Source organism: Sorghum bicolor, chromosome 1 (genome assembly GCF_000003195.3).
Source record: "Sorghum bicolor cultivar BTx623 chromosome 1, Sorghum_bicolor_NCBIv3, whole genome shotgun sequence".
Classification (NCBI taxonomy): Eukaryota; Viridiplantae; Streptophyta; class Magnoliopsida; order Poales; family Poaceae; genus Sorghum; species Sorghum bicolor.
The window spans coordinates 54,456,742-54,471,389 of record NC_012870.2 but is presented as its reverse complement, the minus strand read 5'-3'; the positions used below and the strand labels follow the sequence as shown (position 1 = coordinate 54,471,389).

General features: G+C 45.9%; 1 protein-coding gene across 1 annotated transcript; it reads left to right on the top strand.

Annotated features, from left to right (window-relative positions):
- On the top strand, positions 6,885-11,144 carry LOC8086263. The gene is made up of 2 exons (XM_021463650.1): positions 6,885-7,681; positions 10,198-11,144. The coding sequence occupies exons 1-2, from the start codon at positions 6,921-6,923 to the stop codon at positions 10,979-10,981; spliced, it is 1,545 nt and encodes a 514-aa protein (XP_021319325.1). The 5' UTR covers positions 6,885-6,920; the 3' UTR covers positions 10,982-11,144.

Sequence of the window (14,648 nt, the reverse complement as noted above, 5' to 3'; positions counted from 1 at the left end):
GGGGAAAGGGCTCGGGGGCTTCCCTGCATAAGGGAACAGGCACTGCGTGCAAAGAACACGTAACCTATTCTTTGAATACTCCCGACCGCAACATTCAGGGATAAAAGCCTTTGAAGGAATAACACCATTCCTCCAAAAGGCTCGGGGGCTACACCCGGCGGGTGCGCTCGCGCGCACCCCCCGAAAGAAATAAGAAACTCCAAATCAACGAGAATTGTCCATTAAAAGAGAGCCTCTAAAGGGGTGCCTTTACCCCTCCAAAGGCTCGGGGGCTACTGTTGCGTACCATTAAATAGGATACCCAAACCAGGGAAAAAAATTGCAAAAAGAAGATAAGGCAAACACCCGAGATCACCAGGGCTCGGGCACGGGTTTTCGTCTCACCCGACTCCTTGGCCTCAGGCGCAAGCTCCGGCTCGCCCGACCCCTTGGCCTCGGACTCAAGTTTCGCCTCGCCTGACCCCTCTTGGGCTCGGGCGCAAACACCGCCTTGCCCGAGCCTCCGTCTCGGAGCCAGACTTCCAACACACGATGGCCGTACTCTCGACGTGACATTTGCTATGACCTCCACGCTGCGGTAGGGCATGGCAGCGACTATTCCAACCACCCCGGCCACTGTGTAACCTTACCTCTTTCACTGTGAAGTACCACCTCATAGTAAAGAGGTATGGGAGAGACTAACCTGCACCACTGTGGCTGTCTTCTCTTACTATTACAGGACATGCTGTAGTATCATCGACCCGACGCCCACGACTCAACAGGGCTCAGCAACCTTCTACAGAAGCAACCATACTATCAGCCATGCCCCAAGGACGAGATGGGCAAGCATACACCGTGTCAGAACTATGACTTTACCATTTACCAGAAGTAGATCGCCAGCCAAAACATGTAAAAACCTTGCGACCCCTTATGACTATAAAAGGGGAGCCAGGGCACACATCCAAGGCAGGCTCACAAAGACCAGAACTCAATGCAAGATCACACACACACACCCTTCAGAGCAGCGAGTACCACTCTGTCCACCACACAAAGTCGAGACCTGGGACTTAGCCCTCTCTCGCAACCTGCTTGTATACCCCTGCTACAAGAACTCTCGGGTGCAAGGCAATACAGACTCCCGATCTCACACTGGACGTAGGGCATTCTTAGCCCGAACCAGTATAATTCTCTGTGTTCCACTTGCATCACCATCCGGGTTTAGGAAGACACACAGACTTATTACTCGTTAGTGTCTAGACGACGAGTCTAGACACCGACACATCTCATGAGCATTGATCTTCCCCAATATGGACGTTGGTGTAGCGGTGGAGAGGTCGCCTTGATGAAGCACGGTTACTATGTGCCCATATTTCTCAATGGGGAGAACACATAGTATCTTTCTTGCAACATCTGCCGCACTCATTTGAGTGAGCCCAAGTCCATTTAGCTCCTCTACAATGACATTCAAGCGAGAATACATTTCATTAGCATTTTCTTTAGGAAGCATCTCAAATGTATTAATCTTGTTCATCACAAGATGATAGCGTTCCTCGCGTTCACTCTTTGATCCCTCATGGAGCGCACAAAGTTCCTTCCATAGAGCATGGGCGGTTTTGTGGTTCCGAACGCGGTTGAACACCTCTTTGCAAAGACCTCTAAAGATGTGGTTTTTGGCCTTTGCATTCCACTTCTCGTTTTCTTGTTCTTGTGGAATAAGAACGACGTCTTTAGCCGGAGGGGTAAACCCTTCGATCGCGGCTTTTAGGAACTTTGAGTCACATGCCTCAAGGTATGACTCCATCCGTATTTTCCAATACGGGAAGTCATCCCCATCGAACATGGGTGGCGGTCCATCCCCGTTAGACTTCTTTCTCTAGGCGGTGAAGCCTAAATAATGAGCACTAGGCTCTGATACCAATTGAAAGGATCAAGATGCCCAAGAGGGGGGGTGAATTGGGCTTCTCTAAAAATTTAAGCAACCTATAAGCTCCAATTCAACCCCTTGTGCCTAGTGTGACTAGAGAGCTACCGGATAAAAGTTTTGCAACCTAGTTCCAATCCTATTCTAGCATGACAATTCTAGGAATGTAAAAACACAAAGTAAATGCTATAAAGTAAAGGAGTAGTGGAAGAAAGTGCTCGGTGATGTTTTGCCGACGTATCGGAGAGTCGCCACTCTCCACTAGTCCTCGTTGGAGTACCCGCGCAAGGGTCTTGCTCCCCTTGGTCCGCGCAAGGACCAAGTGCTCTCTACGGGCTGATTCTTCGACACTCCGTCGCAGTGAATCGCCCAAAACCGCTCACAAGCTTGACACGAGCCACCCACAAGAACTCAGAGCGGTCTTCGTGCCTCCAATCACCACCGAACAGTCTTGGTGATGGCAATCACCAAGAGTAACAAGCAAAGAACTCTCACTTGACCCAAACAAGGCACTAGAGAGTGGTGGATGCACACTTGACTCTTGGAATTCAACTAGAGAAGGATTCTCACAAGAAATCTCTCAAAACTCAATCCTCTCTAGGCTCTTGCTACTCTCTTGCACCACAAGGTGTTTCTCAGCTGAACAAATGGGCAAGAGACCTCTCATGGACAAGGTGGAGTATAAATACACCCCACGAAGTCTAAGGGTCGGCCAACCGTTTTACACTGAAAACGAGGTCACCGGACGCTGTTGATGTTGCACCGGACTCTCTGCACCGAGCGTCCAGTGACACCCAACGGCTAATTGTACCTGCCTCTGACAGATCACCGGACGCTACTTCCCAGCGTCCAGTGCTCCGAGGAAGTTTACAACCTCCCTGAGTTTAGGAACGGACGCTACCCGGTGAGTCCGGTGCTAGCGTCCGGTGCCTAACCCTAGGCACCGAGCATTCTAACGGCTAAGGACCTCACTGGACGCACTCACAGAGCGTCCGGTGCAGCGTCCGGTGCCTACTTAGGCACCCAAACTTCGTCAAAACGCGACTGTTCCAAAAACGAAGTTTGTTCCTCTCGATCTAAGGACTATCTCTGAGCTGCCTAGTGCTAGGTTTACCAAGCGTGCACCACACCTAAACCTAAAGTCTTGCCTAAGTCAAGCTACTAGATCAAAGCCTCTCTTAATAGTACGGTCAAAGGAAAACAAAGTCCTAAACTACTCTAAGTGCCCTTCTACACCATATGGCACTTAGACCTAGTCTAGTCTTGACGATGTCCATCCATCCTTTGAAAACCGAAACGATTTCCACTATTAAGTAGGCATGTACGTCTCTGTTCATCGAGTACCTATTGCCATGACCTCACTAATGACTTTGCCTCTGCAAAACACACGTTAGTCACAGTAATCAACATTGTCATTAATCACCGAAATCACTAGGGGCCTAGATGCTCTTTCAATATTGAACTTATTATATCACAGAGTTATATGACAATAATTTAGTCAAATTGTATAAACTTATTTAAAATAACAATTTATGTAGTGTAGTATATCATAAAGGTACTAATAAAAATGTAAGTAATCTTCAGTGTTATTACTATGTGTTTTATTAAGGAAAAATATTCCCTTAACAAAACAAATAATAATGACACTGAAGATTTACTTTAGATATATTTTTCCATGCTTGATAAGCTATTCAAAAAATAGTTATCCTAATGTATACATGTTTACTTGTTTACAGGGTGCAACATAGTATTATGCTTACGTCTTTCATAATTTAGAAATATATGTAACGTACTTTATGGAATAGTGAATTATTTTTTAAAATAGCTTATATTAGTATCTAGAAGTAAATGCACCAGAGGTCCTTAAACTTGTAAGGGTCCATAAACTTTAAAATTGTATTTCTAGTTCTCTAAATTTGTAGTGGTGCACCGTAGATCCATTTCACACACTGTCTACTACTTTATATTATTGTAATAGCAGAATAAGATCCAATGACTATTATTGGCGACGACGATTAGAGTCTACCATATTAAAGGGTAGATGCTTTTAATTATTGTAAGAATAATTTTGGGAATTTATCTTTTTTTTTTAATTTTCTTGCATGTGTGATAACTAACATAAAGACTTTAATAGTAATAATAAGATAAAATTAGGATCACGATGTAGACTTTATCTATATTAAAAATAAACACCTAGTAGAACCTTTTTTTGTGAAACCTTTAATTTTACTAGGGAGAAGAGAATTTTTCTTTGTAAACAATATATTTGCTTTGTTTTAATGTCCTTTTGATTGACTCAAGGGAAATTATGATATATTGCAGGAATTTAACATGGGCGGAAATTAGTGGTGCTGTTACAAGACCTTATATTGAAAACTATAAATTAGGTAATGTATATATAATGCATACGCTTAGCACTATAAAATTTTGCAATCAATTTGGTTTGTAAGAGTTTTGTTGGGAATGTAGATAATTCAATACCATTTTGTTCTTTTAATGGCTACAAAGGATTAGCTAAGTGTCAGAAATATGGGCCTGAGGTACCCTCATTGATCATATATTTGGCCCATCAATGGAGGATGACCAAGGAGTAAGCGCGCGAGGGCTAAGCGTAACTACCAACTTGGAGATCATGACGTATCATGGATATCTACGACCATCATAGCTATGGTAAGATAGAATTGATTTGTTATAACAAACTAGGAATCTGTTCTGTAGCACCGATCGCCCTCATTGTAACCCTACCCCTCTACCTATATAAAGGGGGTAAGGACTCCGCGATCATCATGTCCACCACGACACCATCACTTCATTCGAAACTACCTTGTAGCTAGGAGCAACCCCTATAAACGAGCATACGAATACAAGAAGAAGTAGCAACTAGACGTAGGCCTCATTTTATATCATCAGGGAGCACATGGGGTACTTGTAGGTAACCAGGAGTTCATTGGGCTCAGGGGGGCGGAGACCGACGTAGGAGTTCATTGGATGCACCGCCTCTCCATCCTATAGCCTTGGATCCACCCCTGAGGCAGTTACAAGGTTGGTGGAGGCTAGTAGGTTGGTTGGTTGGAGAGGCGGTTTGTATGCCTTTAGAGTATGGCGGTGGACCCATGAATCCATGGCACATCCATCCATCCATCACCATCGAATCAAACCAACTTAGATGGAGGGTGTAGAGGCCATAGAAGAGAGATCCCACATATTAGTGACATGGCAAGGCCCAGAGAAGGGTTGGAGGCCACCTAGGTGGCGGTGGCCGCCGCGCCACTTTGCTCGGTTGGCGCCCTGCCACGTCCACGTGTCATCCTAGCCTTAAATTTGATCATTTTTGGTATTTTTTCTGTATACAAATAAACATCCAAGGACATGTGGAACTAGGTGAGTTATAAGTAAAAATTTCATCATTTTATTTTGATTTACCTTGTATATGGGTGGAATATTGATGGTCAAATGGGGTGTTAATGACCATCAATAGTGTTCATGTGGGTACAATTGTACCTCTATCTTTTCAATAGCATGAAGTCTCCTATGGAATTGTTCGGTTATTCTCTCTTCTAGACTAAGTGGAGTGAGAACGAATGAACTTAGATATGAGATTAATTATAAAGTTGATCACTTCATTGTTGTTATCAATCGATACATGTAAATGTAATTGCTAAGTAGATTCATGAGCATCTCATTTCTTAATGAATGCCATGCTTTTATGCAAGCAAACAAATGGCTATTAATCCTTTTGCATCCACAAAATTTGTATGTTGGAATAAGGCCTCTGTGCTGCCGACAAGTTGTTTTGTAGATACTTCAGACTTGATGACCATTTAAGTTAAAGCTCAAGTGAAGTTCGTGGTGTAGCAGACTGCACGTCCCCAAAGGGCTGCCATTACTCTGGTGCCAATAATAAAGTGAATGAGTAAACTTAGAACGTGGTTTTATCAATGAATCACCTATACTATTTCAGTCTTCCACTTGTATTCAAAAGCAATGATGTAACTTGTTTTATTTCCATTCACTTGGTGATGAGTTATGTGAAGTCTTGATGATTGGTTCGTGGAACGTATCGTAACTCTACTCCGTCTCAATCGAAGGTTTCAGCTCCCAGTTCTTAAGAAATGAAACTTAATATGAAGTCTCAATTGAAGATTTCATCTCCTAGTTTTCAATAAGTGAAACTTAATATGAAACAGGTCTCTCGCAGTACATAGTTTCATCGACACAGTTTCATAAAGCTATTTTAAGCTTTCATGCGTCCCGCCCGTGTCTCTCTCACGTGTACGTGATGAGACAAACTAAAAGTTCTTAGTGGGGTTTCATACGATTTCCAACAGTTTGGAAACAAACGTACGTTCACTCATTTTGTCCCAATTAAATGTTTTCCTTCTTTCTTCTCCTCAATACATGCAAAAGCTCTACTTTGCTAATATGACACTCTATTTAATGTATATGAAACCCTATAAAATCTGTATTGAGGCTGGCCTTATAGATCATGGTAATAGAGGTGTGGATGATACTCATAAGGATCAGCGTAGTTGGTTTGGTCTAAACTCTAAGGCTGCCTCCTGTACGAGATCCATTTGGGAACCTAAACTCAAAATAAATCTCTAACACAGTACCTATAGCCTCCAACAGAGTACCCATAACCCAAATTTGGGTATCATCTCTCCTCGAGAGTGTTGTCTTTTAGGTCTTGTTGTTGGAAAAGACTAAAAATAGATATGGAATATTTTACCTGTAGCGCTATTCAAAAACAAATGAGTCTTATATTTTGGGTGACGATTGTTGGACGGTGGGCCATGTAGTGGATGACACCCGATTTTAGATAAATTAACAGACGGACCCCATGTGGACCGTGATTAAAATATATGTCTCTCCATAGATTGGATTGTCTTAATTAGGCTGCCAAAGTCCGTATCAACATGCATCTTCTCCTTAATCCTTAAGCTATCATCATATCAAAGGCGGCCATTGAACCAATAAACGATCTGGCTGCACTGCACCTACATGCAGCGAATTGAACGCGATGCCGCCGCCGCGCCGAGCCCGCCTCTCTTCCCGGCCCTACTATTCCGTGGCAGCTTCGGAGCGCAGCAGTAGCACCAGGGGCTGGCTGGCCGTCCGTCGAAACAGGCCCTCCAAGCGGTCGCGGTCGCGGGCGCCGGCGCCCACGATCGCGCAAGGCGACGAGGAGGACGACGGCACGCCGCTCACGGACGAGATCCTCGTCGGCATCTTCGCCGGCTTGCCGGACTTCTCCGATCTGGTCCGCTGCGCGGCCACCTGCAAGCGGTGGTGCCGCCTGGTCTCCCGCGAGGCCGCCTTCATCTGCCGCAGTCGGCGATGCCGCCGCCGGCCCTACGTCCGCAGCCTCGCCCTTGGTTTCTTCTACTTGCACCGCCGAGGCGCCGCCGTGCCACGCTTCGCCGCCACCGCGTCCGCCTCGCGCCGACTCGCCCTCCGGCAGCCCTCGCTGAACGCGCTCGTCGAAGGCCTCGACGATGGCCTGTTCGACTCGTCTAGACTCGTTGCCTCCCGGAACGGCCTCGTCGTCGTCGAGCTCCAGCGTGGGAAGCGCGAGCGGGCACTGAAGCTATGCGTGTGCAACCCAATGACCGGGGAAGTTACTGTCCTCCCGTCTCTCGGCGGCAAGGAAATCGTGCGACCGTATGCCTGTACCATCATCACGGCCGACGACGACGTCGACGACGATGACGATCGGACTATCGGATTCACGGCAGGGACTCACCGAGAGCACAGTCAGATCCTGATCCATTCTTCTTCAGAGTAAGGATTGAAAACTTTGTTTTCTAATATTTTTTGGATTGGAATAAAACGGGTAATGAATATTTGAATAGTTGTTTGTTCATATTTATTGAGAGAGAATTCTTCAGTGGGTGAAAGATGATGATATCATTTAATCTATTTAAAAAAGGAGACCCTAGAGTTACATTGCAATTGCAGTAGCCTTGCTGTTTTCTAATGTTTCTTATTAATTATTAGAGACAATGACACTATCTCACTATGGGCTTCTTTGGCAGCCCAGAATCCCGCAGGGATCCCGGCCTTTTCCATGGGCTAATCAGGCCCGTGCCAGCCTCCCCCGGGCCAAAATTATACACCATTTGGCAGCCCACGAAGTCGAGGAATGCGGCCCGCTTCCCTGTGTTTTACTCGGGGAACAAAACCACGACCCTTTCGTCCGGGAGAGTTTCCCCGTGCTGCGCTCGCGAGGAGCCGAGCCGCCCGACTCCTTCCTCTCTCGCAACACCGCCGCCGCTCGCCCAGGCTCCGCCGCAACGGCTCGCCCAAGCTCCGCCGCCGGTCTCCATCCAGGAGAGCTTCACGTCGAGTCGCATCCGCCCCATCATCCCGACGCCCCGACATCCCATGGCATCCGCCCCGGCACCCCGTCTCCTCCACGCCGGCTTCCCGACGCCTCTGCCATCTCGTCGATCCGGTGAGCCCTGGTCACGCCTCTGCCATCTCTGTGCCTTCTGCTAGGGTTTTGGATTTCTTGACCCTCCCTTCTCACAGGTCATTCCTCCTAGATCCAGTGAGCCCCAGCCTGTCCGCTTGCCTCGTTCCAAGATCTGGTGAGTCCTTCCTCCCTCCTTGTTCTGATATGCTATTGTTCAATCATTCAGCAATCCATTCAGCAGCGGCCACAATCTCAGCTAAATCCATGTCCTGCAGGTCTTCTATGAGTCCCCTCGATTCTTAAACAGCAACATCCAACCCAAATCATCCTGTTGCACATGGCCAGAGCATAGAAGGTAATTGTATACAAATACAAATTTGTAAGTATATTATGGATCTTATAAGTTTTCTGGAAAATAAATAATATCTCAATATGATATGTGCATGCTAAAATATGCTAATCATGTTATTGGGAGCGACCTGGGAGCAGCTTAAGATACGGAACCTATTGTTGCTTGCTTGCGATGTTTTCCAATGTCATACTAAAGTGGTTCCTTATAACCTTATGAAAAGTGGTTCCTTATAACCTATTGTTGATTGCTTAGAAAATTGAGACCTTTCAGTTAGTAGTAGTTACCCCGTCACTTCGATATTGGCCTTTGTCAAAGCTCCAGGGTGTGGATTCCATGGAAGCATATGGTTGTGTGTGCTGAGCTTCTTCTGAGCATTTTTTTTATGCCGAACTGGGGCAGTTGGGTGTGTTAAACACAGACAAATGGAGCATTTAGTTCTGGTGAATTGGACTCGATATTGAGTTTACAGGAGCAGTCAGGGACAATATGTATGGTTCTGTAGTTAGTATGGAAACTTTTTCTTTTTTTTGTTAAGTCCACAAAAGGCCTCTTTGTTGAATGCTTAAATTCTCTAATTTATTTTATTTTTTATTATAAACACAAGTTGGCTATTTAATCAGCTGGATCTTCACGTGTGCTATTCTGCTCCTCTGACGCGTCTCCGTTGTTCGACTCCCCTAGGGGCACAACACTACTTGATCAACCAGTAGCGAATCCAGATTTTGATGCCATTCCTGGAAAACTTCCCATACCATTTTTTATTACCAGTAATTAATTCCATATTTATTACGCACGGCAAACCCGTGTTGCGCCACAGACGACAGTAGAAACTGAAGGCCAGGACTAGAAGTGGGTGACGTGTTTCGGGTAGCTGGGAGCACGATGATTTGCAGGTTTCGAAAAGTGGAACAGAGACCACTGGCAGAGAGGAAGCTTTCTTGGTTGCCTTTGTTTTTTCAAATTCTAGTGGGGTAAACTTCGGCCATTCACATGGATCTGCATGCTTATTTTGCCGTGATGTGCAGTATCATTAGTACTACTTGTTATAAGTTGCTTGTTAGTCTCACAGAATATGCTGTCATGGATGCACCAGCTCTCAAGCTTTGACTATTTTGCCATGATGCGCAGTACCATTAGGACTACAGTGGATTTTCTTTTGTATGAAAATAAATGTTTTCTGTAGTTTGTCTGACCAGGTTCATAGCTAATACTTGTATCTTTCAATGATGGTCTTAGAAGTCCCAAAATCTCATGGATATTGTTGCCTTGATATTCCAATGTCTAATTTACATGATTTTTTTCGTGAAGGTTCAACTTGACTGGAGGCAGGTCATTGTATCTTTCAATGTTTTCTAGATGATGATATCATAAATTATTTCAACAAGGAGATCCTAGACTTACATTGCAGTAGCCTTTGTTTTCTAAATATATGTTCCTTAATTATTAGAGACAATGGCACTATCTATGTTTAGAACTTATACTTTGCTTATAACTATTGCATATTTACATGTATGCATGTGGAATACCCAGCTGTGCTCCGCCACAAGATCAGAATCACGGCAGGGACTCACCCAGGGCACCGTCCTCGTACAACGTGCTGCTTGTGTACTGCCGGCGCGGCTTTACTGCATGCCGGACCTACGCGTCCGACAGCGGGCGTTGGGGCCGTGAGGAAAAGGTGACCGACGCCACACGTCTGGGAAAGAAGCAGATGGCAGCAATGGCGGCAGGCAACAGCGTCGTGGCTCACAAGGTGGTGTACTGGCATGCCAAGACCATGGTGTTCGCGCTGCGCCTCGGCACGCTGCACGCAGAGCACTTGCAAATGCCAGACACCGGAAAGGACGCCGCCGGCAACACGCTGCTCGGCGTGTCGCCGGAGGGATGGCTGCGCGTCGTCCAGGTTGTTGAAAAGATATCCGACCCTAGCAGCCCGCCGGCGACGGTCAAGCGCAGCGTCTCCATTGTCGTGGTCACCGGCCAGATCAGTGCCACCGACGACGGCGAGTGCCTATGGGATCAGCCCCAGCCCCGGCAGGTAATCGAGGTGGTGGGTCGGTTCCTGCCGTCGTCGGAGACGACGTGGATCCAGCTGCAGTGGATGTGCGAAAAGAGCGGGGTCGTCTTCTTCACCGCTGGGTGCGTCGACGACGACCAGACAGGCGACGTGTACGCCATGAGCCTCGACAAGCAAGAGGTGGAGAAGGTGGCGAATCACCATGGAGGTCCGTCGACGTGGGAGAACTTGCATGGGTACGAGATGGACCGGACGTCATACCTGTCCTCGCTCGCCATGGATGAGGATGATCCATGATGACTATATATATGATTCTTGATTCAGTGATCATGCAAGATGTAATTTTTATTATTTACATAAGTTGTCTAGTGGACAATATATCAGATGCAAGAAGACTTGTACTGACACATGATTTTTTTATTAGTTAATTAGATCTGAAATTGAGGGAGTTCACATCAAATGTCTCTTTACCTTGTATATTTCTCCGAAAAGAGCGGGCTTGTCTTCTTCACTGTGCGGCGACTAGACAAGTAATGTGTACGCGATGAGCCTCGACGAGTAAGAGGTAACCAGAAAATAAACACATTGCTTTGTCTATTGTTGGACTTAATTTTTTGCAGCATGATTTACACAATAATAATGATGACAGTGCATAAGAAAAAGAATATGTCGTTGTTTCAGGTAATTAAGGGCTCTCTTGACATGCTGAATTTTTTTTGTACCAAACTGATATGCTGAATTTGCTCACCTAGTACAAAAATCATTTTCGCTGGCACGTTGTTTTTTTTTCACAGGCGGTTCACAATATGATGGCGCTAGTAGAAAAATTTCAGCGGGCCCAACAAGAGAACCGCCTGTGTAAACAAGTTTACACAGACGGTCTTCTTAACTCAACCGCCTGTGTAAACTTTCCATTTACACAGGCGGCTTACGATAAAACCGCGTGTGTAAATACCATTAATATAGGCGGTCGAATTACGACATCCGCCTGTGTAAATGTGTCTTTTTACACAGGCGGTTTGTATAGAGGACCGCCTGTGCTATTGTATTTACACAGGCGGCCCTCTTTATGAGCCGCCTGTGTCAAGTCTGCTATAAATACCCTTCGTCCATCTCCAGACAAGAACAGTTACTCCCGTGAGCTCTGCACACTGGCAGACCAGGCGATTCCAGTTTCCAATGGGGAGGTTTTGATCTTCATTTCTTTGGTGAGAAACTTCCAAAAGGATAATTAGTGCCATTGATGCTATTTTTTAGTGATTCTTTGGTTTAATTCTTGTATTGGAGGTGCTCTAGATCTAAAGTTCATCATGCATTCTTGCTTAGTGTTAGGGTTCATAGGGCAAGAGAGAGAGTTTTAGCTAAATTTTTATGTAAATTCATAGTAAATTGTAAAAATTAAAAAATAGAAAATAAATACTTTTAGAATTCTTGTGAGTAGATCTATACAATAGAGTAATGATGAGGACATTTTGAAGTTTATAATTTTGATTCAATTTTAGCTTTTATTTTTTGAGATGAATTACACTTTATAAACTCAAACATTAAAATGTTGAAAATCATAAACTGGCAAATAAATACTTTTTCAAATCTTTATGCGTAAATACTTCATAGAAATCCTTGAATTATTCCTAAATTTTATACAATTGTTTCTTATAATTATGAAAATGAGTTTAAACAATTATTTAAATTCCATAAATTATAAACTCCGTAAGGGGTAGGTTTTCATCTCTGTTTAATAGAAGAAGGTTAGTTAAGTCTGTTTTCGGGGGTTATAGTAGTTTTGTTTTTAGATTGACCTACTGAAGGGTCGAGATGCCGGACTAGAGGGGCGGGTGAATAGTCCTTTCTAAAAATTATTACGCCGGCTAACCGAAACAAATGCGGAATTAAAACTATCGGTCTAGCCAAGACTACACCCCTCTATCTAAGTTCTCTAGCACCTTGAAAAGATCCTAAACAAGCAAGCAAGGTGCTACCTTAGCAAGAGCTCACCTAACCAATTCTAGCAGCAAGGTCACACAAACCTATGCAACTAGTACTTTGCAAACCGGAGGAGCTCCTACTCAAACTAGTGAGGCAAAGCGCACAAAGCCTAAGCTCACTAGCAAGCTCAATAACAAGGCAACTAATGCCAAATTAGAGAGCACAACTTACTTAGCTACACAAACTAAGCAATGTGACTAACAAGGTTACACAAACCAAATTAGTCACGCAAGGGAACTACTTCTAGCTACACAAGCAAGAAGGTAACTAGCAAGCTACACAAGCTAACTAATTACAAGAGCAACTACACAAGCACAAATATAAGAATGTAAGAACAAGCTTATGTTAGGGACTTTGCAAACCAACGGGAAGAACAATGTTGACACGATGATTTTCTCCCGAGGTTCACTTGGTTGCCACCAAGCTACGTCCCCGTTGAGACAAGCTCCAAGGTTGCCGCCGGTCCTCTTGCTAGTGGTGACCCGCAAGTCACACTCTCCCACGTGGAGTGCTTACCACAAGCTCTAGCACTTGACCCGGCCGGACCACTTGTCACTCTTCACGTCTCACTCAACTAGAGTTGCTCTTCGCGATCCCCGCGGGGTGAGCACCGTACCCCTCACAATCTCTTCTCCGGAGCACCGCACAATCTCCTTGCGTGCTTCGACGGAGTCACAAGCCACCAAGCCGTTTAGGAGGTGGCAACCTCCAAGAGTAACAAGCACCACCAGATTGCAACATGAACACCTAGTGCCACTCGATGCAATCTCTCAATGCAACGCACTAGAATCACTCACTCGCTATTGATTCGCACTCTTGCAAGCACAAGTGAGTTAGAGGCTTTCCTAGCACTCCCCAAGCATGGACACTAAGTCCCAAGGGTGCTCAACACCGGCCAAGGCCGGCCACCACTTCTATTTATAGCCCCAAGGGCTAAACTAGCCGTTACCCCTTCACTGGGCAAAACACGTGGGCACCGGACGCTCACAGGGAGCCACCGGACGCTCAACCCCCAGCGTCCGGTGCTCAGGCGTCAGCCACGTGTCACTAGCCGTTTGAACTCGACCGTTGCTGCCAACGCCTATTGCGCACGCGTGCCTGCACGGCACCACCGGACGCTCTACTGCGTCACACCGGACGCGTCCGGTGCACACCGGACTCGTGCGCAGAGAGCTCCGCAAACTCGCAAGGTCACCGGACGCGAGCCACCGGACGCACCCTTAGCGTCCGGTGCTCACCGGACTCACACCTAGAGAGGTTTGCAAAACACGTGGACACCGGACTCAGATCACCGGACGCTCCAGCTTGCGTCCGGTGCCTAACCCTAGCTGAGCCAAGCAGCCGGCACACCGGACGCTCAGACACAGCGTCCGGTGCCTCTGAGCCAGCGTCCGGTGAGTGTTCCTCAGCGAGAAACACTCCCGCGACTTCTCCAAATTTCCCACCGGCGCAATAGAAAATATGCACTTCATTTTCTCGAAAAGCGCCAAATCCTCTCTCTACCCTTCAAACTCCACCTCCTTCTCAAAGTGTGCCAACACCACAACGTGTGTACCAACAAGTGCACGTGTGTTAGCATTTCACAAACATTTTTCCAAAGGAGTTAGCCTCTCAACTTGCCACGCCACTCGATCCTAACATGTATGCAAAGTTAGATCGCTCAAGTGGCACTAGATGACCGATATGCAAACAAGTTTGCCCCTCTTGATAGTACGGCCATATATCCTAAATCCGGTCATAAACTTCTCTACACACCTATGACCGGTGAAATGGAAATGCCCTAGGTTATACCTTTGCCTTGCGCTTTCCATTCTATCTCCTCCAATGTTGATGCAACACATGCACCAACCAAACACCAAATGATATGATCCACTTCATATCATCACGTGACCGTATTGGTTCATCGATCTTGACCTCACTTGCTCTTCACCATTGCCTCGGTCCATCGGCGCCAAGTCTTGCTCAAGCTTCACCGTCA